At 50.0% G+C, this 27,810-nt stretch overlaps 1 protein-coding gene across 1 annotated transcript; it reads right to left on the bottom strand.

Annotated features, from left to right (window-relative positions):
- Positions 1-1,341: 1,341 nt before the first annotated feature.
- lmx1al (LIM homeobox transcription factor 1, alpha-like) lies at positions 1,342-27,810 on the bottom strand. Its single transcript, XM_088931721.1, has 9 exons — positions 27,712-27,810; positions 24,221-24,303; positions 23,929-24,109; positions 8,752-8,984; positions 7,752-7,912; positions 7,101-7,178; positions 4,323-4,443; positions 4,010-4,168; positions 1,342-3,916 (listed from the first exon to the last, which is right to left on the bottom strand). Exons 2-9 carry the CDS (start codon positions 24,273-24,275, stop codon positions 3,759-3,761), a joined length of 1,146 nt encoding a protein of 381 aa, XP_088787847.1. The 5' UTR covers positions 24,276-24,303; positions 27,712-27,810; the 3' UTR covers positions 1,342-3,758.

Below are 27,810 nucleotides of genomic sequence, written 5' to 3'. Positions count from 1 at the left end.
GGACTGTGTGCAGGTGTGTGTGTGAGTGGACAGGTGTGGGACTGTGCACAGGTGTGAGTGGACAGGTATGGGACTGTGTGCAGGTGTGCGTGTGAGTGGACAGGTATGGGATTGTGTGCAGGTGTGTGAGTGAGTGGACAGGTGTGGGACTGTGTGCAGGTATGTGTGTGAGTGGATAGGTATGGGACTGTGTGCAGGTGTGTGTGAGTGGACAGGTGTGGGGCTGTGTGCAGGTGTGTGTGTGAGTGGACAGGTGTGGGACTGTGCACAGGTGTGAGTGGACAGGTATGGGACTGTGTGCAGGTGTGCGTGTGAGTGGACAGGTATGGGATTGTGTGCAGGTGTGTGAGTGAGTGGACAGGTGTGGGACTGTGTGCAGGTATGTGTGTGAGTGGATAGGTATGGGACTGTGTGCAGGTGTGTGTGAGTGGACAGGTGTGGGGCTGTGTGCAGGTGTGTGTGTGAGTGGACAGGTGTGGGACTGTACAGGTGTGAGTGGACAGGTATGGGACTGTGTGCAGGTGTATGTGTGAGTGGCATGTGTGTGGGACTGTGGACAGGTGTGGGACTGTATGCAGGTGTGTGTGAGTGGACAGGTGTGGGACTGTGTGCAGGTATGTGTGTGAGTGGACAGGTGTGGGACTGTGTGCAGGTGTGTGTGAGTGGACAGGTGTGGGACTGTGTGCAGGTATGTGTGTGAGTGGACAGGTGTGGGACTGTGTGCAGGTGTGTGTGAATGGACAGGTGTGGGACTGTGTGCAGGTGTGTGTGAGTGGACAGGTGTGTGTGCGGGTGTGGGACTGTAGGTGCGACTGTGTGTGTGCAAGTGTGGGACTAGGTGCAAGTGTGTGTGTACAGTTGTGGGACTGTAGGTGCGAGTGTGTGTGTGCGGGTGTGGGACTGTAGGTGCGAGTGTGTGTGTCCAGGTGTGGGACTAGGTGCAAGTGTGTGTGTGTGCAGTTGTGGGACTAGGTGCGAGTGTGTGCGTGTGCAGGTATGGGACTGTTGGTGCGAGTGTGTGCGTGTGCAGGTATGGGACTGTAGGTGCGAGTGTGTGTGTGTGCAGGTATGGGACTGTAGCTGCGAGTGTGTGTGTGTGCAGGTATGGGACTGTAGCTGCGAGTGTGTGTGTGTGTGTGCGGGAGTGGGACTGTAAGCGTGTGTGCAGGTGTGTGAGCAGACATTAGTGTCTGCATAGGTGCAAGTGCATGCTTTTTAAAGCAGGGAAAGACACTGAGCAAGGCATCCCAAAACACTCACCCTTGTCCCCCCGAAACACCCGTTTCTGCAGCCGCCCGGACGCCAGTCAGGAGAAGAACCACAGGAGTGCTGGGCTGGGTTTGAGTGTGTATTTGAGAACTAACATCACAGCACATCAGCAGAGGCGGAACGGCAGCTAAGCAGTCACAAGGGAGAGAGCTACAGTACAGCACACATGTTCCCACAGAAATACTTCAACACTCACAGAGGGCTCAGAACACCTACAAGGTGGCTTCTGTCATGGTGGTGTTTTTTACTATTTACCAAGAGGATAAATATACATAGTGAACCAGGACAAACCTAATTAAATGATTTTTTGTTGGTTCCCTTGTGTGACATTCTTTAATGTGTGTGTGTGTGTGTGTATTTCATAATTCACAGTTTTGAAAAAAAACTTGGATTGTACCCTGTGACTTGCGGGGCTCATCAAAGACCTGGACCCCGAGTGACCCCCTCCTGTTGCAGGGGTCTACTGTGCTTTGTGGAGGAGGGGAAGAGCGTGCCCCCTCAGTCACTGAAAGAAACAGAGATTCGAACCCAGGGCCAGAGAGTCACACGAGACAGCACCAGATGGGTTTCACAAAAACAAAGTTATTTGAACTTGGGGAGTCTGAGAAAAGTGGGGGTTGGGAACTGTGCTCTAGAGAATAAGCTTGAAGAATAAGCATTTATCAGAGCAGCCCGCGTCCGTGAAATCTGTGTGGGGGGATACGAGATGAGATGTTGAACGTATTACTGTTATTAACGGCGCTGGTCTACCCCCTGTTTTGTTCTTACAGATAATTCATTAGTTAACGAGTTACAGCTCATTACCCACCCCCCCTCCTCCCCAGCTCCCATGTCTCTTGTGCTCATAAACAAAGCTCTCGTCACAGAGCTGCCCCCTTCACTGCTGCAGGAATATGAAAGGAGCAGAAGTTTTTAGAATATGCACAAAAAAAAAACAGACTCCAATCACATCGTCGTGCTGCTTGGGTAGCCAGCCAGCTCAGGCGTTTCATCTCCTTCGAACTTGGAAGGCTGAGGGATCCCGGCTTCAGACCCAGGAGAAGATTCATTACTGATGTCACCTCAGTGGTATTATTTCCTCTCACGAAAGGTTAAGTGGAGAATTCAGGGCTGAGTGTGACAGCAGTGTCTCCAGTCCAGTCAGGTGTGTCTCAGTGTGTGAATTCAGGGGGAGTGTGAGAGGAGAGGGACAGCAGTGTCTCTAGCAGTGTCTCCAGTCCAGTCAGGTGTCTCAGTGTGTGAATTCAGGAGGAGTGTGAGAGGAGAGGGACAGCAGTGTCTCTAGTCCAGTCAGGTGTGTGTCAGTGTATGTCAGTGTGAGAATTCAGAGCTGTCTGTTAGATTACCCACTGTACAGCTTGAATTCACCTGTCTGCACCTTTGTCCCAGAAACTACATTATCGCAACACACCCCAAAAAAGGGTAACAACTACAGAATTAGCAATACTATCCTACCTCTTAGTGTAAGATCATTATTCTCCAGTACTGTAACTAGTTTTAGCTTTGCAATTAAAAAATAATACAAATACAAAGAATAATGCATTCAAGTCATGTAAGGATACTAACACTTTCTGAGATGACAGGAGAGAAAACATTGGTCAGGGTATTTACACATTAAGGGTAAACTTCACCAAAAACAATCCTCATTTTGAACTCCCTTCCCAACCCTGTGCTCCCTGTCCCCAAGAGGCCCCTAGCCAAAACAAACTGAGAGGAGCAGACCAGTGTGAGTCACCTGCTAACCCCCTCTGGCCAAAATATTAGGCACCCTCTCTGCACAACGTGTTGGGCGTCTGTGAGCAGGGAAAGGCCTCTTGACTGGGATAGGGTCACCCAGTCGATAGGGTCACCCAGATAGGGCCGCCCGGTCGATTTCCACTTTTCTGATGGAATCGCCTTTAGGTGAGGCTGTGGCCAGGGTGGGGGGCATGTGGGGGGGCCGCATACCCCGCCAGCTCCTCCACCTCTCCACCGGGTGGCGCTGCGGCGGCTGTGCAGGCCCAGGAAAGGAACGGGAGTCTGCGTCTTGCCTGCTGCCCACAGTCCCTGTCCATTTCACTGGGGTCCTAATAATCTGGCCGGAGAGCGTGTTCAGCCTGAGTGTGGATGTCATCCAAACATCCAAAACCTGGGCAACAGCACAGGGGTAGCAAAGCCTGCTCCTGGGGCAAAGCAGTCCGGGCCGTCTGCCACTGGGGGCTGAGCTATAGGACCATTCTCGATCATTATGGAAATTGTCAAAGCTTACAAGCTTTATCTGCAAAGTCTTCAAATGTCAAGTTATTTTGGGATCACCTATAACGCTCACCGGACTGCACATCTCCAGGAGCAGGCCTGGCAGGTTCTGTCACACGATACGCGACACGAGATCTGCCCGTGAACCTGTTGCCCCCGTGGGGTATTCAGGCTGGCGAGGTGCAGATGACGTCTCCGGGGCTCCTCTGCGGCGGACGTGTGGAGTTTGCTCTGCGCTGGGGGTCTCTCGGGCGTCACGAGGTGAAGTAGGAGCTCTGCATGGAGTACAGCCGGTCGATGGGGTTTCCCACGCGCGCCTGCAGGAGCCCCGACTCTGTGGTTGCCAGGAGACAGTCGCCCAGGTGACCCAGGCTGCCGTCGCTGTCCAGGTCGTGGAACACCGTCTCTGAGTCTGAGGGAGGGGTACAGACAGAGGGGGTGCAGGGGCTGGTTAGGGCTGTTCTGGGATGCCCACAGTCCTTTAAACACACACGCGAGGTCTTACCGTAGGGGTGCAGGTGGTCCCCAGGCAGCTGTGGTGGGGTGAGACCATGACGGAAGGTCTCGTTGCCGTAGATATTCTGGTCCAGAGTCAGGAGCTGCTGGCGAGGTATTGTGGGATAGCTGGCCATCAGTCCATCCATCCCATGGACACTGGAGCCATCTGGACAGACAGGCAGATGGACAGATGAGAGAGTGACCTGTGTCCCTGCTCCGTACTCTTTCACACAGGGCCAGGGTTCGGGGTGGGGTGGGGTTCATGTGTTCAGATGGCTGCTCTGCAGGATGGCCCCCCATCACCCCGGCGCCCATCTCACCCTCGCTGTCCTCGTTGCTCTGCCTCCCCCCTCGGCTGGGGCCCCTCCTCGGCCCCCCCAGCTGTTCCTGTTCCTGCTGTTGCTGCTGTTGCTGCTGCTGTCTCCGAGCAATCTTCTTCATCTGGGACCAGGAAAGCACACACACTGCATTACCCACTGGTCTATACCCTGCACACTGGTCTATACCCTGCACACTGTGTTACCCACTGGTCTATACCCTGCACACTGTTACCCACTGGTCTATACCCTGCACACTGGTCTATACCCTGCACACTGTTACCCACTGGTCTATACCCTGCACACTGTTACCCACTGGTCTATACCCTGCACACTGGTCTATACCCTGCACACTGTGTTACCCACTGGTCTATACCCTGCACACTGTTACCCACTGGTCTATACCCTGCACACTGGTCTATACCCTGCACACTGTGTTACCCACTGGTCTATACCCTGCACACTGTTACCCACTGGTCTATACCCTGCACACTGGTCTATACCCTGCACACTGTTACCCACTGGTCTATACCCTGCACACTGGTCTATACCCTGCACACTGTGTTACCCACTGGTCTATACCCTGCACACTGTTACCCACTGGTCTATACCCTGCACACTGGTCTATACCCTGCACACTGTTACCCACTGGTCTATACCCTGCACACTGGTCTATACCCTGCACACTGTGTTACCCACTGGTCTATACCCTGCACACTGGTCTATACCCTGCACACTGTGTTACCCACTGGTCTATACCCTGCACACTGGTCTATACCCTGCACACTGGTCTATACCCTGCACACTGTGTTACCCACTGGTCTATACCCTGCACACTGGTCTATACCCTGCACACTGTGTTACCCACTGGTCTATACCCTGCACACTGGTCTATACCCTGCACACTGTTACCCACTGGTCTATACCCTGCACACTGGTCTATACCCTGCACACTGTGTTACCCACTGGTCTATACCCTGCACACTGGTCTATACCCTGCACACTGTGTTACCCACTGGTCTATACCCTGCACACTGGTCTATACCCTGCACACTGTGTTACCCACTGGTCTATACCCTGCACACTGTTACCCACTGGTCTATACCCTGCACACTGCATTACCCACTGGTCTATACCCTGCACACTGGTCTATACCCTGCACACTGTTACCCACTGGTCTATACCCTGCACACTGGTCTATACCCTGCATACTGGTCTATACAATGGTCTATACCCTGCACACTGGTCTTTACACTGGACACTGTGTTACCCACTGGTCTATACCCTGCACACTGTGTTACCCACTGGTCTATACCCTGCACACTGGTCTATACACTGCACACTATGTTACCCACAGTGTTATATACACCTCTCACTGGTCTGTACACTTCTCACTGGTCTGTACACTGCACTGTCTTACCCATTGCACTGCACACTGGCCTATATACTGTGCTACACACTGAGCTGCACACTGGCCTATACACTGAGCTGCACACTGAGCTGCACACTGAGCTGCACACTGGCCTATACACCGTGCCACACACTGAGCTGCACACTGGCCTATACACTGTGCCGCACACTGAGCCGCACACTGGCCTATACACTGTGCCGCACACTGAGCCGCACACTGGCCTATACACTGAGCCGCACACTGTGCCGCACACTGAGCCGCACACTGAGCCGCACACTGGCCTATACACTGTGCCACACACTGAGCCGCACACTGGCCTATACACTGTGCCGCACACTGAGCCGCACACTGGCCTATACACTGAGCTGCACACTGTGCCGCACACCGAGCCGCACACCGTGCCGCACACCGTGCCGCACACCGAGCCGCACACCGAGCCGCACACCGAGCCGCACACTAGCCTATACACTGTGCTGCACACTGTGCTGCACACCGAGCCGCACACCGAGCCGCACACCGAGCCGCACACCGAGCCGCACACTGGCCTATACACTGTGCTGCACACTGAGCCGCACACCGAGCCGCACACCGAGCCGCACACCGAGCCGCACACTGGCCTATACACTGAGCCGCACACTGAGCCGCACACTGGCCTATACACTGTGCCACACACTGAGCCGCACACTGGCCTATACACTGTGCCACACACTGAGCCGCACACTAGCCTATACACTGTGCTGCACACTGTGCTGCACACCGAGCCGCACACCGAGCCGCACACCGAGCCGCACACTGAGCCGCACACTGGCCTATACACTGTGCTGCACACTGAGCCGCACACTGGCCTATACACTGTGCCACACACTGAGCCGCACACTGGCCTATACACTGTGCCACACACTGAGCCGCACACTAGCCTATACACTGTGCTGCACACTGTGCTGCACACCGAGCCGCACACCGAGCCGCACACCGAGCCGCACACCGAGCCGCACACCGAGCCGCACACTGAGCCGCACACTGGCCTATACACTGTGCTGCACACTGAGCCGCACACCGAGCCGCACACCGAGCCGCACACCGAGCTGCACACTGGCCTATACACTGAGCCGCACACTGAGCCGCACACTGAGCCGCACACTGGCCTATACACTGTGCCACACACTGAGCCGCACACTGGCCTATACACTGTGCCACACACTGAGCCGCACACTGGCCTATACACTGAGCTGCACACTGGCCTATACACTGTGCCACACACTGAGCCGCACACTGGCCTATACACTGTGCCACACACTGAGCCGCACACTGGCCTATACACTGTGCTGCACACCGAGCTGCACACCGGTCTAGAATCACGTGATTCTCACCTTTGCTCTCTGGTTCTGAAACCACACCTGAACGACTCGTACGGTTAGTCCTGTCTCGGCTGCAAGAGTCTCTCGAACCTGCAGCCAAAGAGAACAGAAAGAGAAATATCAAGAGGGGCTGTGGGGGCATCTCTGAACATGCCCCTTGACTTTGTTATTGATACTTGAGTAATTGAGTAATGAATATACTCTATATGTGCCACAGGGAATAATGATCGCGTGTATTGATGATGGATAACACAACAAGGTTTGGAAATGTCTTGTTTACACTGGACTAAATGATCACACATATTGATCACAGCTGAGAGTGTACTGATCAGTGTTTTAAGTACTTCTCGTTCACTTTGGTTATTTAATCATGTGTATTGATCACAGGTGAGCGTGAAGATCAGAGCTTGGGGTGTTTGTTGTTCACTGCGGGTTGTTTAATCACATGTATTGATCATGGTTGAGTGTGTACTGATCAGGGTTTGGGGGGGGGGGGGGTTGCTCACTGTGGGCTGTTTAATCGTGTGTATTGATCACGGTTGGGATTGTGCTGATCAGGGTTTAGGGTACGTTGTTCACTGCGAGCTAGCCCCTCGTGTGTATTGATCAGTGCTGGTCAGGCTGCGGGGCGCGTCTCCCTGCCCAGGCCTGGAGGGCGCTCACCTTGCGACAGGGCTTGGAGGAGACCTCGAAGGAGGCCTTGAAGGCGCGGCGCTGCTGCGTGGTGAGGATGGTGCGCGGCCTCTTGGAGCGCTTGTGCTCCTTGCTGTCCTCGCCCCCCTTCCCTGGCGCTGCGCCCGAGCCCTCCTCTTCATCGCTCTTCACTGCCGCCGGCACAGACAGGTCAAGGGTCATTACCGTCTAACGGCTGCTTGCTTGGATCTGCCTCCTATTATTAACTGCTGATGATTATTTTATATAACGTATTACCTGATCGGGTGGATTGTATAGTAGTTATACAGCAGTGACATTTAGCCAGCAGCCATGTCGCCCTGCAGCTCACAGCTCACAGCTGCCAGCCCGCTGGAGCTCAGCAGGTTTGAGCCTGGCCAGTACCTGGGTGGGAGACCTCCTGGGAAACACTAAGGCTGCTGCTGGAAGAGGTGTCAGTGGGGCCAGCAGGGGGCACTCACCCAGCGGTCTGTGTGGGTCCTGATGCCCCAGTATAGTGACGGGGACACTATACTGTAAAACAAAGGTGCCATCCTACAGTATGGATGAGACATAAAACCGAGGTCCTGACTCTCTGTAGTCATTAAAAATCCCAGGGCGTTTCTCGAAAAGAGTAGGGGTGTTACCCCGGTGCCCTGGACAAATGTCCCACACTGCCCTCCTAATAACCCCCCCCCCCCCACCATCTCTGAACTGGCTTCATCACTCTGTTCTCCTCCCCACTGAGAGCTGGTGAGCGTACTGGTGCATCATCCAGGTGGGGCTGCACACTGGTGGTGATTGAGAGGAGTTCACACTACCTGCAAAGTGCTCTAAGAGGAGTGTCTAGAAAAGTGCTCTAGAGGTGTAAGGAGTTATTATTATTCATGATTGCATAATCGGGCTGAATTATCGTTATGGGGTATTGATCGGGACTGGGTCGTACTAATGGGTCATGAAGTACCTGATCAGCGCGTGCCCTAGCCAGGCGTATTGGTGGCCGCGGGTCTACCTGATTCGGTGGGCGCAGGGCTGATGGCAGACAGCATCTCCCTCTCCTTCTCGTAGTCGCCGCGGCACAGCAGCTGGCCCTCCTTGAGCACGAACTCGTCACCGCGCTGCAGCCGGCGGTCGCACTCGCAGCAGCAGAAGCACTCCACGTGGTAGACGTGCTCCAGCACGCGCATGATCAGCTCCGAGGGCCCCACCACCTTCAGGCAGCTGCTGCACTTCGTCACAAACAGCCTGGGAGACAGGGAGAGGAGACAGGAGAGGAGGAGAGACAGGGGAAAGGAGAGAGCAGAGAGGGAGGAGAGAGCAGAGGAGAAGGGAGAGAGAGAGGAGAGACAGGGGAGATTAGGAGAGAGGAGAGAGGAGAAGGGAGAGAGAGAGAGGAGAAGGGAGAGAGAGAGAGGAGAGACAGGGGAGATTAGGAGAGAGGAGAGAGGAGAGGAGGAGAGACAGAGGAGAAGGGAGAGAGAGAGGAGAGACAGGGGAGATTAGGAGAGAGGAGAGAGGGGAGGAGGAGAGACAGAGGAGAAGGGAGAGAGAGAGGAGAGACAGGGGAGATTAGGAGAGAGGAGAGAGGAGAGAGGAGAGAGGAGAGAGGAGAGAGGAGAGACAGAGGAGAAGGGAGAGAGAGAGGAGAGACAGGGGAGATTAGGAGAGAGGGGAGGAGGAGAGACAGAGGAGAAGGCAGAGAGAGGAGAGACAGGGGAGATTAGGAGAGAGGAGAGAGGAGAGGAGGAGAGACAGAGGAGAAGGGAGAGAGAGAGGAGAGACAGGGGAGATTAGGAGAGAGGAGAGAGGAGAGGAGGAGAGACAGGGGAGATTAGGAGAGAGGAGAGAGGAGAGAGGAGAGGAGGAGAGACAGAGGAGAAGGGAGAGAGAGAGGAGAGACAGGGGAGATTAGGAGAGAGGAGAGAGAAGAGGAGGAGAGACAGAGGAGAAGGGAGAGAGAGAGGAGAGACAGGGGAGATTAGGAGAGAGGAGAGAGGAGAGGAGGAGAGACAGAGGAGAAGGGAGAGAGAGAGGAGAGACAGGGGAGATTAGGAGAGAGGAGAGAGGGGAGGAGGAGAGAGAGGAGAAGGGAGAGAGAGAGGAGAGACAGGGGAGATTAGGAGAGAGGAGAGAGGGGAGGAGGAGAGACAGAGGAGAAGGGAGAGAGAGAGGAGAGAGGGGAGATTAGGAGAGAGGAGAGAGGAGAGGAGGAGAGAGAGGAGAAGGGAGAGAGAGAGGAGAGACAGGGGAGATTAGGAGAGAGGAGAGAGGGGAGGAGGAGAGACAGAGGAGAAGGGAGAGAGAGAGGAGAGACAGGGGAGATTAGGAGAGAGGAGAGAGGAGAGGAGGAGAGACAGAGGAGAAGGGAGAGAGAGAGGAGAGACAGGGGAGATTAGGAGAGAGGAGAGAGGAGAGGAGGAGAGACAGAGGAGAAGGGAGAGAGAGAGGAGAGACAGGGGAGATTAGGAGAGAGGAGAGGAGGAGAGACAGAGGAGAAGGGAGAGACAGAGGAGAGACAGGGGAGATTAGGAGAGAGGAGAGAGGAGAGGAGGAGAGAGAGGAGAAGGGAGAGAGAGAGGAGAGACAGGGGAGATTAGGAGAGAGGAGAGAGGAGAGGAGGAGAGAGAGGAAGAAGGGAGAGAGAGAGGAGAGACAGGGGAGATTAGGAGAGAGGAGAGAGGAGAGGAGGAGAGACAGAGAAGAAGGGAGAGAGAGAGGAGAGACAGGGGAGATTAGGAGAGAGGAGAGGAGGAGAGACAGAGGAGAAGGGGGAGAGAGAGGAGAAAGAGAGGGAGGAGAGAACAGAGAAGGAGAGAGGTAAGGAGATAAATAGAGGAGAGAGGAAGGAAAGGGAAGAAGAAGAGAAAGAATATAGGAGGGAGAGGATGAGAAAGTAAAGGAAAAGAGAGAGGTACAGTGCTGTTATTGTTCAAGCACCTGCCGTGAGTGGTCTGGCCAATGGCGAAGGTCAGAGAGTACGAGTGTGAAAGCGGGTCAGTAGCTCGCTGCGATTCTCAGCGACGGGCACTAGATGGCAGCAGTACGCTCCGCTACAAATCCGGAACCCAGAAATGCTGAAGTATGTCTGTATACCAAAACAGCTTTTTTAAAAACAGGCTAATGAGGAGACCTGCGCTGAAACAGTGATGTGTTTTAAAGTGTGCCAACCCAAGCCTGGTTTTACGTGCTATTCAGGACCTTCCCGGTAGTGACAGACAGTAGTTCTCGCTCCCTCGCTCTCCGCTTCGCCACTGTCCGACCTGCATTTCTTCTGACTCGCCGTGTTCTGTGTACATCTGTCTCTCTGTCCCCTGTCTGCGCCCGTCCTCAGCCCCTCCTCTCCGCTACTCTTTATCAGTTTCCCCGTCGCTGTTGCCTGGACTCTCCCGCTCAGAGAAAGCAATAAAGGAAGGATTAATTAGGCGTGTTGTTTAAACAGCGCGGAGTCCAGACAGAAGATGTCAACTCATAACAGAGGATTGGGGATATAGCGTGGGGTTAATCTCTACTGTGGGGCTCAGCACACTAGCGCACGCACACACTCTCATGGACACACACCCCTGCAGACACACACATGCGCACCCCCCTCTACACACACACACACACACACCTACAGACACATTCATCCCTGCAGCACACACTGAGACACATCCCTGCAACACACTCACACACACACACACTCCCTCTGACACTCACACTTTCTCACACAGAAAAGGTGTCAGTTACTGGAAGCTGGTAACAATGCGAAAACCAGCCAGGTCTAAAAATCTAATACCATAATCTTTCCTGGTCCAGTCTGAGAAGCATCTGCCAGTTTTAATCTTTCATTGGCTTAATAAATCCATCTGTCGGTCATGAAATAATAACACCCCAAAGACTCGCGCCTGTCCCCTCCAGGCGAAGACTGAGCAGCACCTCTTTGATTTCCAGCACGCCGTGCCAATGATGGCGGCTGTGGTCATGTGTGGTTCTGCGTGTGCCATGCTGTCAGTTTGTCACAGTGGGACCCTGCTCTCGTCTCTCCCCGGATCACCGTTTGGGAAGCAACACTTTTTTTCCCTGAGAAGCGCTCAGGGGACAGAGCTGTCAAGCGACACTCAAAACCACAGAAACGCCACTTTCCATGTCTGTTAGCACACGACAAGGACTGGGGTAACTCAAACCACGGACCTCACCAGGGTGGACCGGACTCCTGGTCTCCTCCATAGCCGATGGAGTTTCTCTAACTCCTGGAGGGCCAGAGTGTGTGGAGGGTTATATTCCAGCCCAACTCTCCCAGCTCAATCTCCTGTCTGAGACTTCGTCAGACCAGTTTAGTGACATCTCCCAGCTCAATCTCCTGTAAGAGACTTCGTCGGACCAGTTTAATGAAGTGTCCCAGCTCAAACTCTTGTTAGAGACTTGTATATTATATTAACAATACTGCCAGTTCTGTCACTAATAATCCTGCAGGTACAAGTACTAACAATCCTGCAGGTTCAGTCACTAATAATCCAGCTGGTTCTAATATTAACAATCCTGCTGCAGGTTCAGTCACTAACAATCCTGCAGGTTCAGTCACTAACAATCCAGCTGGTTCTAATATTAACAATCCTGCTGCAGGTTCAGTCACTAACAATCCTGCAGGTTCAGTCACTAACAATCCAGCTGGTTCTAATATTAACAATCCTGCTGCAGGTTCAGTCACTAACAATCCTGCAGGTTCAGTCACTAACAATCCAGCTGGTTCTAATATTAACAATCCTGCAGGTACGACTACTAACAATCCTGCAGGTTCTGTCACTAATAATCCAGCTGGTTCTAATATTAACAATCCTGCTGCTGTTTCTGTCACTAACAGTCCTGCAGGTTTTAATATGAACAATCCAGCTGGTTCTAATATTAACAATCCTGCTGGTTCTGTCACTAACAATCCTGCAGGTTCTAGTACTAAGAATCCTGCGGTTGGTTCTGTCACTAACACTCCTGGTTCTAATACTAAGAATACTTCTTGATGTAATAACACTGTTTCACCAGAAAGTGCTCCTGATAAGTGATGACAAGTGAAATTGCTCCTGCTGAGCACTCAGTGTCATAATCACTCTACTGAACGACAGACAGTCTGTTAACCTTCCTTCAACCTCTTCAACTATTCAGAGGTTTCAGGGCGTCTGCAAAGTTACAGTGCTACAACATGCTGAAATACACAACTTTTTTAGGATCTGAAAATGTCTAATTAGGCCAATTAAGGGTTCACTTAGATAATTGAAAACTCAGTTGGTAAGTCCAGAGGACACTCGTATTCACACTCATACGGACACACTTAAACTCACACTGACACACACTGAAACACACTCACCTTAAACCACACTGTTACTCACACACTGACACTGACACTGACAAACACAATGACATTCACACACTCACACAGACACAAACTGATACTCACACACTCACACTGACAAACACAATGACATTCACACACTCACACAGACACAAACTGATACTCACACTGACAAACACAATGACATTCACATACACACTGTCACTGACACATACACTGACACACACACTGATGCTTAAACACTCACATTGACACACTCACACTGACACACTGACACTGATACACTAAAAAACACTCACACACTGAAACACACTCACCTTAAAACACAGTGATACACTGACACATACACTGATACTCACACACTCACACTGACAAATTGAAACATATTCACCTTAAAACATACTGATATTCACACACTTGCACTGATACACATTCACATTAAAACACACACTGATATTCACACAATGAAACGCACCTTAACACACACTGATACTCACACTAACACACATCAATATACAAACTCACACTGACATATACCCTGATACTCACTGAAACACACTCACACTGATAGACACTCATTAAAACACACACTGATACTCCTACTGACACATTCAAACTGACACACACTGATACTCACACACTGACACTGATATACACTGTGCTTATCTGGGGCGCAGTGTGTTTGTCTGGAGCAGTGTGTGTTTGTTTGGGGTTCAGTGTTTGTGTCTGGGGAGCAGTGTGTGTTTGTCGGGGGTACAGTGTGTTTGTCTGGGGTGCAGTGTGTGTGTTTGGGATGTAGTATGTGTGTGTCTAGGGTACAGAGTGTGTGTCTGGAATGCAAAGCATGCTCGTCTGGGGTACAGTGTTTTTGTTTGGGGTGCAGTGTGTGTTTGTCGGGGGTACAGTGTGTTTGTGTTTGTCTGGGGTGCAGTGTGTGTGTTTGGGATGTAGTGTGTATGTGTCTGGAATGCAATGCGTGCTCGTCTGGGGTACAGTGTTTGTGTTTGGGGTGCAGTGTGTAAGACTGTTTTGAAAGGGAACTACAGATCTTAGGAGAGTAAGGAAATGGGGACCCCTCGCCCAGACTGTGCAGTCTTGCAGTGGTGAATCACAGTCCCCGAGCCAGTGGGACATGGCGAGGAATATGCACAAATTGTACATCACACGGAGGGGATATTAAAACCAATATGTAACTAAACTGGAAACCAGTTTAGAGACTTTGAAGTGAGAGTGATCAAGGAGTTGGGCAACATTCTTGTACAATCCGGTACAGCGAGATCAGGGTAAAAGCACAGTCCAGGGCAGTAAAGCCCAGTGAGATCAGGGTAAAAGCACAGTCCAGGGCAGTAAAGTCCTGTCCCAGTGAACACTGTCCGGTCCCAGTGATCACTATCCTGGTGAACACTGTCCTGACCCAGTGAACACTGTCCCGTCCCAGAGAACACTGTCCTGTCACAATGAACACTGTCCCTTCACAGTGAACACTGTCCGGTCCCGGTGAACACTGTCCGGTTCCAGAGAACACTGTCCTGTCACAGTGAACACTGTCCGGTCCTGGAGAACACTGTCCTGTCCTGGTGGACACTGTCCCACATACACTAACAGCTAGTGGCTGGGATCCCAAGCGCCCCTGCAGCCCATGTGGACAGAGCCCAGCCGCAGCGCCAGGCGTCTGCGGCCCATGTGTGTCTGTCTGAGAGTGCTGGCGCGCGCAGGGTTAACAGAGAGCGCGCTGCTGTGAGCGGATATTGCTGAGCGAGAGAAGGTGGCTGGGAGCCAGGTCTCCATAATCACATCATCTCCCTTTATTAAATTTTTCTGTGCTGCCTCTCCGTTATTAAAATCTCCCGGCGTTCCCCGCGACACACACACACACTTATAGACACTCACTCTCTCCTGCACACACACACACTCTCGACGAGACAGCTAGGAAACGAGGTCCTTGTTCCACACCCCCTCAGCCCTTGGTGTAAAGAGGTAGCCCCTGTTCTGAGTTTCAAACGTACTTTCGCACAGTCTCCACTGGAGTTCTGTGGCTCATGTTTCACTGTGGATTCTGAAGAAACTCCCTGGATTGGCTGTGTCGATGCCATTGAGGATTTTAGATAAGTGTGTCAAGTTCTCTCACAGTCCTCTCTGTGCAAGACTGAAGAGATTGAGTTCCTTTGTCCTGTCAGAGTACAACATACCTTTGAGCCTGGGAATCTAATGTACCTGCTTTTTCTGCTCTGGACTCATTCCCTACACCTCCTGTATGTGCAGATGTCTATATACAGAGCTGCCTTTTTGCTTCAGATTGTGATGTGTGTAGCTTTCTTTACTTTGTGTTTGTCTGTGTGAAACAGTCTGTGTGGGAGCACGGAGCTGTCTGTTTTACATCTGTGTGTTTGTGTGTCATTCTGTGAATTTCTGCGTGTACACCCAGAGCTTTCCTTGTCTGTTTTGAGTGTGTTTGTGTGTCAGCCCCTGTGTATGTGAGCTCAGAGAGCCCATGGTCTATTTTGTGTGTGTGTACCTAGATCTTCCTTTGTCTATTATGAGTGTGTGTGTGTGTAAGAGAGAGTCTCGAAGTGTTAGTTTAGATAACATATCTAATCCCCAGGCCCTCCAGAACGCAATATCCTGTTTCGGGGTTTCTCATTTCCTGTCAGAGTGTGTCTGGGAGAGCGCGAGGGAGGGGGGAGGGGCTGGCGGGAGGTGTTGCCACGGAGACGGGGTATGCGCTGCACTCTGTGGAGAATGTGCCGTCTCTCTCCTCTCTCTGGTACCGTCCGACTTCGGCTTTCCACCCCTTTCTGTCTCGTCCCCTGTCTTCTCACCCCCTCCCGTTACTTTTCCTTCCCCGAGATTTAATAACGGCGGGACGAGCGGTGTGCTTCGTCATGAAACATTTATTAGCCGGCTCTAATTAAATTGTTGTTTGAGCGCGGGGGAGGCGAGGTGAGGGAGCGTCTCTCAGAATATGCAAAGCAGCAATATAAGCAGAGACCAGGGTGTCATTACTCTCTCTCTGTCCTCGTTTTCCCCTCACTTCTCTCCACTGTTGTTCACAGCAAAACCACTTCTCTCAAAATCCAAAACAGAGATGCTCACAATTGCCTGTTGGATACATATTGTTTAGGTAAACTCTTTTTAAGTATGCTATAATATTTGCATTGTGCTATGTTTAATATCTGGGTCTTAACACTGCTTATCAGGGGTGTATATACTGTACGCTTGACATATAAACTGCACACCTGGTGTGTATACTACTAACACTGCACTCCTGGTGTGTATTATACACTGTACACACTTGCACTCCTGGTGTGTATTATACACCTTACACACTGCACTCCTGGTGTGTATTATACACTGTACACACTTGCACTCCTGGTGTGTATTATACACTGTTCACACTGCACTCCTGGTGTGTATTATACACCTTACACACTGCACTCCTGGTGTGTATTATACACTGTACACACTTGCACTCCTGGTGTGTATTATACACTGTTCACACTTGCACTCCTGGTGTGTATTATACACCTTACACACTGCACTCCTGGTGTGTATTATACACCTTACACACTGCACTCCTGGTGTGTATTATACACTGTTCACACTTGCACTCCTGGTGTGTATTATACACTGTTCACACTTGCACTCCTGATGTGTATTATACACTGTTCACACTTGCACTCCTGGTGTGTATTATACACCTTACACACTGCACTCCTGGTGTGTATTATACACCTTACACACTGCACTCCTGGTGTGTATTATACACTGTTCACACTTGCACTCCTGATGTGTATTATACACTGTACACACTGCACTCCTGGTGTGTATTATACACCTTACACACTGCACTCCTGGTGTGTATTATACACTGTTCACACTTGCACTCCTGGTGTGTATTATACACTGTTCACACTTGCACTCCTGGTGTGTATTATACACCTTACACACTGCACTCCTGGTGTGTATTATACACCTTACACACTGCACTCCTGGTGTGTATTATACACTGTTCACACTTGCACTCCTGATGTGTATTATACACTGTTCACACTGCACTCCTGGTGTGTATTATACACCTTACACACTGCACTCCTGGTGTGTATTATACACTGTTCACACTTGCACTCCTGGTGTGTATTATACACTGTACACACTGCACTCCTGGTGTGTATTATACACTGTTCACACTTGCACTCCTGGTGTGTATTATACACTGTTCACACTGCACTCCTGGTGTGTATTATACACTGTTCACACTGCACTCCTGGTGTGTATTATACACCTTACACACTGCACTCCTGGTGTGTATTATACACCTTACACACTGCACTCCTGGTGTGTATTATACACTGTTCACACTTGCACTCCTGGTGTGTATTATACACTGTTCACACTGCACTCCTGGTGTGTATTATACACTGCACTCCTGGTGTGTATTATACACCTTACACACTGCACTCCTGGTGTGTATTATACACTGTTCACACTTGCACTCCTGATGTGTATTATACACTGTTCACACTTGCACTCCTGATGTGTATTATACACCTTACACACTGCACTCCTGGTGTGTATTATACACCTTACACACTGCACTCCTGGTGTGTATTATACACTGTTCACACTTGCACTCCTGGTGTGTATTATACACCTTACACACTGCACTCCTGGTGTGTATTATACACTGTTCACACTTGCACTCCTGGTGTGTATTATACACTGTTCACACTTGCACTCCTGGTGTGTATTATACACCTTACACACTGCACTCCTGGTGTGTATTATACACTGTACACACTTGCACTCCTGGTGTGTATTATACACTGTTCACACTGCACTCCTGGTGTGTATTATACACAGTACACACTTGCACTCCTGGTGTGTATTATACACTGTTCACACTGCACTCCTGGTGTGTATTATACACTGTTCACACTTGCACTCCTGGTGTGTATTATACACCTTACACACTGCACTCCTGGTGTGTATTATACACTGTTCACACTGCACTCCTGGTGTGTATTATACACTGTTCACACTGCACTCCTGGTGTGTATTATACACCTTACACACTGCACCACTGGTGTGTATTATACACTGTTCACACTTGCACTCCTGGTGTGTATTATACACAGTACACTCTGAACTGGGCAGAGGAGAGACAGATGTCTGTACACAGAACATTTACACCTGTATTCTCCCCCACATGGTGGTGAAGTTCTGGAGCTTCACCTCGATGTGGCAGGTTATCAGCTGAAGAGCTGTGTGTCTTGCAGTGCCCAGAGGCTGTTCTTCACTTGTCTTTCCCAAATAAGCCAACATGGATGAAAGAGATGAACAGAGAAATGGATGCAGCTGTGTCGAAATGTCATTTCTGTCTGCTCAGGAGAGCAGCTGTCCTCCTGGTGTGACAGCCCTGTATCTTAACCACTGGACCGGCTGTCCTCCTGGTGTGACAGCCCTGTATCTTAACCACTGGACCGGCTGTCCTCCTGGTGTGACAGTCCTGTATCTTAACCACTGGACCGGCTGTCCTCCTGGTGTGACAGTCCTGTATCTTAACCACTGGACCGGCTGTCCTCCTGGTGTGACAGTCCTGTATCTTAACCACTGGGCCGGCTGTCCTCCTGGTGTGACAGTCCTGTATCTTAACCACTGGACCGGCTGTCCTCCTGGTGTGACAGTCCTGTATCTTAACCACTAGACTGGCCTGTGTACATCTGGAACACCTGGATGAGGCTCAGCCCAGTTCACACTGAAGACTAAACCTGAAGCTCTGTCCTAATGCAGTTATTAACAGGTTTAAAGATGTGTGAAAAAAAATAAACAGAGGAGATATAGGAAGGGAGGGGGCACCTTAAAATATTGCTAATTACTGTCACCCCCTACTGACACCCCCAGCCCGCCCAGTCTCTGAGGGCCCGAGACACAAAGAGGTACAGCAGGATCACTGATTAAGAGAGACGAGCGCTAATCGTGCTGATAAACAGATTCGTGTCAACAGCACTATCAATCTCAACGAGTCGGAAATGAGGTTTCGCGCTGAAATATTATTACAAAGCAGACAGTGATGAACGACCCTCCGCTTCAGAGAGAGGGAGGGAGAGATGGAGAAGGAAAAGAGGAGAGAGGCATACAGACAGAGAGTCTTGGATAGTGAGAGGCACAGTTGAGAGAGAAATGGAGAAGCAGAAAAGAAGAAAGAGGGATGAGTGGCAGTATGTCCAAAAAGGACTGGTGTTTGAAACACACACAACAGGAGAGAACAGCTTCCCTTCCCACACCAGGGGGGAACAGGCCACAGGCCAGTGGGGATTGTTCACAGGTGCCCGGGAGTGCAGTGTGTAATGCACAGGTGTGCAGTGTGTGTAGTGTGTAATATAAAGGAGTGCAGTGTGTGTAGTGTGTAATACACAGGAGTGCAGTGTGTACAGTGTGTAATACACAAGTGTGCAGTGTGTGCAGTGTGTAATACACAGGTGTGCAGTGTGTACAGTGTATAATACACACCAGGTGTGCAGTGTGTACAGTGTTTAATACACACCAGGAGTGCAGTGTGAGTAGTGTGTAATTCACACTAGGTGTAGAGTGTATAATACACACCAGGAGTGCAGTGTATAATACACGCAAGGACTGCAGTGTGAACAGTGTTTAATACACACCAGGTGTGCGGTGTGTACAGTGTATAATACACACCAGGTGTGCAGTGTGTACAGTGTATAATACACACCAGGAGTGCAGTGTGAGTAGTGTGTAATTCACACTAGGTGTAGAGTGTATAAAACACACCAGGAGTGCTGTGTATAATAGACACAAGTAGTGCAGTGTGTACAGTGTTTAATACACACCAGGAGTGCAGGGTGAACAGTGTATAATACACACCAGGTGTGGAGTGTATACAGTGTTTAATACACACCAGGAGTGCAGTGTGAACAGTGTATAATACACACCAGGAGTGCAGTGTGAACAGTATGTAATACACACCAGGAGTGCAGTATGTACAGTGTATAATACACACGAGTTGTGCAGTGAGTAATACACACCAGGAGTGCAGTATGTACAGTGTATAATACACACCAGGAGTGCAGTATGTACAGTGTATAAAACACACGAGGTGTGCAGTGAGTAATACACACAAGGAGTGCAGTGTGTACAGTGTATAATACACACCAGGAGTGCAGTGTGAACAGTATGTAATACACACCAGGAGTGCAGTATGTACAGTGTATATTACACACGAGGTTTGCAGTGAGTAATACACACCAGGAGTGCAGTGTGTACAGTGTATAATACACACCAGGTGTGCAGTGTGTACAGTATGTAATACACACCAGGTTTGCAGTGTGTGCAGTACAAATGCAGCAGGTGTGCAGTGTGTACAGTGTATAATACACACCAGCTGTACAGTGTTCAGTTAGTATGACATGTGGGTCAGACCATGAGATGTAGATGTGCTACACACAGTGTTCAGAAGAGCAAATTTTAAAATACTGACAATAACAGTGTTGGCTGGATTAAAAACACAGCTAAGGTAGAAAACAGGCTACAGATACATATATCTGTATATAATTGTACAAAAATCAAATTTTTGAAAATATTTCCTTGATCTGAGGGTTTTATTCTCATCAGAATGCTTGCTGACCATTTTCTTGAGTGTCTGTTCACAGAATGTGCCAGAAGTACTCAGCCTGAACAGTCAAAGACGCGCCACCAAGACTCCCTGCCAAGCATGTTATTTAAATAAATGTTTCTTTAATGTCTGCCTGATACCGTGTGTTCTTCATCTTAGCATGACGAAAAGGCCAGAGGTGGGGGGATAGGCCCTGAAGCCCCAGACTAGAGTAATTTACTAACTGGCTTTCAGGCTTTGTGCCCTGGGGTGGTGCTGTCTTATTGGTGTGGGACCTGCCCCTGCTGTGAGGCTGTCCCACTACAGCTCCTACTGCTCTGAAGACATGAGGGTAGCCTGCGTTTCTATGTTTCTATGTGAGCATGTGATTGTGTGTGTGCGTGTCTGTAAGTGTGGTTAAGGGTAAAATAGTAAAAACACAGTCCAGTGCAGTAAGGCCCAGTGAGATTAGGGAAAAATCACAGTCCAGTGCAGCAAAGCCCAGTGAGATCAGGGAAAAATCACAGTCCAGTGCAGTAAAGCCCAGTGAGATCAGGGTAAAAGCACAGTCCAGTGCAGCAAAGCCCAGTGAGATCAGGGAAAAATAACAGTCCAGTGCAGTAAAGCCCAGTGAGATCAGGGTAAAAGCACAGTCCAGTGCAATAAAGCCCAGTGAGAGCAGGGTAAAAGCACAGTCCAGTGCAGTAAAGCCCAGTGAGATCAGGGTAAAAGCACAGTCCAGTGCAGTAAGGCCCAGTGAGATCAGGGTAAAAGCACAGTCCAGTGCAGTAAAGCCCATTGAGATCAGGGTAAAAGCACAGTCCAGTGCAGTAAGGCCCAGTGAGATCAGGGTAAAAGCACAGTCCAGTGCAGTAAAGCCCAGTGAGACTGGGGTAAAAGCACAGTCCAGTGCAGTAAGGCCCAGTGAGATCAGGGTAAAAGCACAGTCCAGTGCAGTAAAGCCCAGTGAGAGCAGGGTAAAAGCACAGTCCAGTGCAGTAAAGCCCAGTGAGAGCAGGGTAAAAGCACAGTCCAGTGCAGTAAGGCCCAGTGAGATCAGGGTAAAAGCACAGTTCAGTGCAGTAAGGCCCAGTGAGATCAGGGTAAAAGCACAGTCCAGTGCAGTAAAGCCCAGTGAGAGCAGGGTAAAAGCACAGTCCAGTGCAGTAAAGCCCAGTGAGATCAGGGTAAAAGCACAGTCCAGTGCAGTAAGGCCCAGTGAGATCAGGGTAAAAGCACAGTCCAGTGCAGTAAGGCCCAGTGAGATCAGGGTAAAAGCACAGTCCAGTGCAGTAAAGCCCAGTGAGACTGGGGTAAAAGCACACAGATGTACAATAAAGTGTGATGCAATAGAAGCATGCATGTAATGGAAAAGCAGAGTAAGTGTTCTTCAGAGCTTGGAGGAGGCCCTGAAAACAGCTAGGGCTGAACTCCAACAGGGTAACAGGCACATCCACACAGGCAGGGGATGGGTTAAGGGTGTGAGATCTCAGACATTCCTCTGAAGTAGATCAGTGAGCATAGAGACCCCCCCAGCCTTCGGTGAATCACAGCATTCTACAGAGGGGCCGAACCGCAAAAGCCCAGAGATATGTTTTTATCTACCACCAACCTACCCCCACCCCAAAACAGAAGAAAATTAATCTGCGGTGTGTTTCTCATCTCTGGGAGGCGATGAGAGAGAGGCAAGCCCTGGTGCTGACGGACGCAGGCGAGGGAGCTCTGACACACTTCGCTGCGGCTCTGCTTTCCAAGGTCATTGGCAGTCAAGGCTGTGCGGGAGGCTCTCGTGCTTCACAAGGTGTCGGCTGTGTCAGGGGGGCGGGGCCAAAGGGCTGGGGGAGGGGCAAGGGGTGTGGGAGGGGCCAGGCTTTGCAATCGATTTGGAACTCTGACCTGGACTTGAGGTGAAAGCAGTGAGAAGCCAGGTATGGCCTCACCTCCGTACATCAGTCACTGGCCAGTGCTGGTGCACTGCAGCAGTGTCCCGTCTCCTCCACCCCTCTTGTTCTCTCCCCTCTGAAATCCCCTGCTTCTATTCCCCCTCTCCTCCTTTATCTTCTTATCTTTCCCCTCCAACTTCCCTGCTTCACCTCTACTGTTTCTCCTGCTTTTCATTTTCCTTTACTTGCAGTTTCCTTCTCCCCTCTCCAGGCCTCTCCTCTCTATTCAAACCCCTCAATAATAAACCTCTTCAATATTAAACCCCTCAGTAATACACCTCTTCAGTATTAAACTTCTTCAGTATTAAACCCCTCAGTATTAAACTTCTTCAGTATTAAACCCCTCAGTAATAAACTTCTTCAGTATTAAACCCCTCAATAATTAACCTCTTAAGTAATAAACCTCTTCAATATTAAACCCCTCAGAAATAAACCTCTTCAGTATTAAACCCCTCAATAATGAACCTCTTCAATATTAAACCCCTCAGTATTAAACCTCTTCAGTATTAAACCCCTCAGAAATAAACCTCTTCAATATTAAACCCCTCAGTATTAAACCTCTTCAGTATTAAACTCCTCAATAATAAACCTCTTCAATATTAAACCTCTTCAACATTAAACCCCTCAGAAATAAACCTCTTCAGTATTAAACCCCTCAATAATAAACCTCTTCAATATTAAACCTCTTCAGTATTAAACTCCTCAGTAATAAACCTCTTCAATATTAAACCTCTTCAGTATTAAACCTCTTCAGTATGAAAACCCTTCAATCTCCTCAGCATTACACCTGGATCCTCTGCTCTTCTCTAGACTCCTGACTCCAGTGTGTTCAGCTGCTCTCTGTAAATCTCTTAATCTACAGGAGGACTGAGGAGAGACTGGATTGAGGGGAGACTGAGGACAGACTGGGCTGAGAGGAGACTGAGAGGGGACTGAGGACAGACTGGACTGAGGGGAGACGGAGGTCAAACTGGACTGAGGACTGACTGGACTGAGGTCAGACTGGACTGAGGACTGACTGGACTGAGGTCAGACTGGATTGAGGGGAGACTGAGAGGAGACTGAGGACAGACTGGACTGGGGGGAGACTGAAAGGAGACTGAGGACAGACTGGACTGAGGGGAGACTGAGAGGAGACTGAGTTCTGACTGGACTGAGGGGAGACTGAGAGGAGACTGAGGACAGACTGCACTGAGAGGAGACTGAGGATAGACTGGACTGAGGGGAGACTATGGACAGACTGAGCAGAGACTGGACAGAGGGGAGACCCTACACACTCACAGACACCCGCCCGCCCCGTGCGGTCAGTCTTACTTCTCGTAGTCGTGCTTGCAGTACAGCAGCCGGTCCCGGCAGTAGCAGCTCCCGGACAGCGCCTGCAGGCACACGGCACACTTCACGCAGGACTCGTGCCAGGAGTGCTCGTTGACACGCAGCAGGAAGCGGTCCACGATGGGCGACTCGCAGCCCGCGCACACCTCCCGCCGCTCCGAGCCTGGGGAGGGACAGCGGAGCAGCGCGTGTGAGCACACACCGGCCTCTGCACGCACCGGAGAGCAGCCCGAGGCGCAGAAGGGACAGTCCATCCGTTTGTCTGTCCACTCACCGAAGGGCACGGTTGAGGGCGCCTGCAGGCAGGATCGCGTCTCCTCCGTTTTCATACTGTCCCACCTCCCTCAAGAGCGCTCGCTGGACACAGAGAGAGAGAGAGGGGTTCATACAGACACACTGACTGACTGGACACTACAGTACATTAACACTGCACTGAGAGAGAGGGGTTCATACAGACACACTGACTGACTGGACACTACAGTACATTAACACTGCACTGAGAGAGAGGGGTTCATACAGACACTGACTGACTGGACACTACAGTACATTAACACTGCACTGAGAGAGAGGAGTTAATACAGACACACTGACTGGACACTACAGTACATTAACACTGCACTGAGAGAGAGGGGTTCATACAGACACACTGTCTGGACACTACAGTACATTAACACTGCACTGAGAGAGAGGGGTTCATACAGGCACACTGGACACTCCAGTACATTAACACTGCACTGAGAGAGAGGGGTTCATACAGACACACTGACTGACTGGACACTCCAGTACATTAACACTGCACTGAGAGAGAGGGGTTAATACAGACACACTGACTGGACACTACAGTACATTAACACTGCACTGAGAGAGAGGGGTTCATACAGACACACTGACTGACTGGACACTACAGTACATTAACACTGCACTGGGAGAGAGGGGTTCATACAGACACTGACTGACTGGACACTACAGTACATTAACACTGCACTGAGAGAGAGGAGTTAATACAGACACACTGACTGGACACTACAGTACATTAACACTGCACTGAGAGAGAGGGGTTCATACAGACACACTGACTGACTGGACACTACAGTACATTAACACTGCACTGAGAGAGAGGGGTTCATACAGACACACTGACTGACTGGACACTACAGTACATTAACACTGCACTGGGAGAGAGGGGTTCATACAGACACTGACTGACTGGACACTACAGTACATTAACACTGCACTGAGAGAGAGGAGTTAATACAGACACACTGACTGGACACTACAGTACATTAACACTGCACTGAGAGAGAGGGGTTCATACAGACACACTGACTGACTGGACACTACAGTACATTAACACTGCACTGAGAGAGAGGGGTTCATACAGACACACTGACTGACTGGACACTACAGTACATTAACACTGCACTGAGAGAGAGGGGTTCATACAGACACACTGACTGACTGGACACTACAGTACATTAACACTGCACTGAGAGAGAGGGGTTCATACAGACACACTGACTGACTGGACACTACAGTACATTAACACTGCACTGAGAGAGAGGGGTTAATACAGACACACTGACTGACTGGACACTACAGTACATTAACACTGCACTGAGAGAGAGGGGTTCATACAGACACACTGACTGACTGGACACTACAGTACATTAACACTGCACTGAGAGAGAGGGGTTCATACAGACACACTGACTGACTGGACACTACAGTACATTAACACTGCACTGAGAGAGAGGGGTTCATACAGACACACTGACTGGACACTACACTACATTAACACTGCACTGAGAGAGAGGGGTTAATACAGATACACTGACTGACTGGACACTACAGTACATTAACACTACACTGAGAGAGAGGGGTTCATACAGACACACTGACTGGACACTGCAGTACATTAACACTGCACTGAGAGAGAGGGGTTAATACAGACACACTGACTGACTGGACACTACAGTACATTAACACTGCACTGAGAGAGAGGGGTTAATACAGATACACTGACTGACTGGACACTACAGTACATTAACACTGCACTGAGAGAGAGGGGTTCATACAGACACACTGACTGGACACTATAGTACATTAACACTGCACTGAGAGAGAGGGGTTAATACAGACACACTGACTGGACACTACACTACATTAACACTGCACTGAGAGAGAGGGGTTCATACAGACACACTGACTGACTGGACACTACGGTACATTAACACTGCACTGAGAGAGAGGGGTTAATACAGACACACTGACTGACTGGACACTACAGTACATTAACACTGCACTGAGAGAGAGGGGTTCATACAGACACACTGACTGACTGGACACTACAGTTCATTAACACTGCACTGAGAGAGAGGGGTTAATACAGACACACTGACTGACTGGACACTACAGTACATTAATACTGCACTGAGAGAGAGGGGTTCATACAGACACACTGACTGACTGGACACTACAGTACATTAACACTGCACTGAGAGAGAGGGGTTAATACAGACACACTGACTGACTGGACACTCCAGTACATTAACACTGCACTGAGAGAGAGGGGATCATACAGACACACTGACTGACTGGACACTGCAGTACATTAACACTGCACTGAGAGAGAGGGGTTAATACAGACACACTGACTGACTGGACACTACAGTACATTAACACTGCACTGAGAGAGAGGGGTTCATACAGACACACTGACTGGACACTCCAGTACATTAACACTGCACTGAGAGAGAGGGGTTTATACAGACACACTGACTGACTGGACACTACAGTACATTAACACTGCACTGAGAGAGAGGGGTTATAAAACAGACAGGTATCTTAGAGCACTGTTCTCAAAGTGTGTGAGAGGAGAGTAGGTTTCTTTATAAAACATACTTCTGTACCACGTATATATACAGTACACACTAAGGTACATTTTGGCATTTTGTTGTTTTTTGCACTAGTAAGAATGTATTTTCAGAGAATATAGTGCTCTGGATTCGATCAGGACGTCGAAGGGGTCTTTTTTGGGTTGTTGAAGAAGTAATAGAAATGAGATTTAGGAGAGACGCGGCAGAGCCACGGATAGTTCAGGTCGGATCTGCAGCGTAAACACGGCTGTTCAAACACAGTGCCGGGCTGCTTAATCGCCCTCGTCTCCCTCTCCTCTGCGCTTAAACCCACCGTCTTTCTCTGCGCTTAACCCCGCGGTCTCCGGACTCCTCCCGCCTCACTTTTAATTAAAACTCGCTGCCCGGGCGCCCCCCACCAACACGGCCGCCGACTCCGCAGTTAAACCCCGGTTTCGACACCCGGGTCTGGGGCCGGGTCCGAGCGAAGCCGGAGCGCGGGGCGAGGGTCAAGCGGGATTAAACACTCACTCCGTATTTATTTACGTATTTTCGCCGGACGAATTTGAAATGAAATTCGCACCCGGAGGTGACGGCTGGATTAAACCCGTGGCCTTTTTTTCACTGAAAACCTTTAGCCAAAATATTATTTTTAACCCAAACGCTTTTCACTGTTCTCGGCAAGATATCCAACGCCATAATATTAATTGTATATTATTATTATTTGAATTATTTAGGCTATTTATTTCCAGGTCAAATAGGGAGTCCATTTTTTTGTCAACTAATAATTTAAGAATCGTTTATAAATAATCATAATTAATTAAACACATTAGAAATATTAAATAAGTCTTTAAGCTTCAAGAAAACTGCAGTCACTTGGCAAGGAAAAACACTGTCGTCGCTCACGAACCTGGACCGGAGGAGTTTGGCCTGTCAGCGACCGCCGAACCAGCCGAACCACACGGGCCGAGTCGAACCTCGAATTCAGAAACAGACGGCTACATCATTT

The sequence above is a fragment of the Atractosteus spatula genome, chromosome 14 (genome assembly GCF_055471065.1).
Source record: "Atractosteus spatula isolate fAtrSpa1 chromosome 14, fAtrSpa1.hap1, whole genome shotgun sequence".
Lineage (NCBI taxonomy): Eukaryota > Metazoa > Chordata > Actinopteri > Semionotiformes > Lepisosteidae > Atractosteus > Atractosteus spatula.
This window is presented reverse-complemented; position numbering and strand designations above follow the sequence as displayed.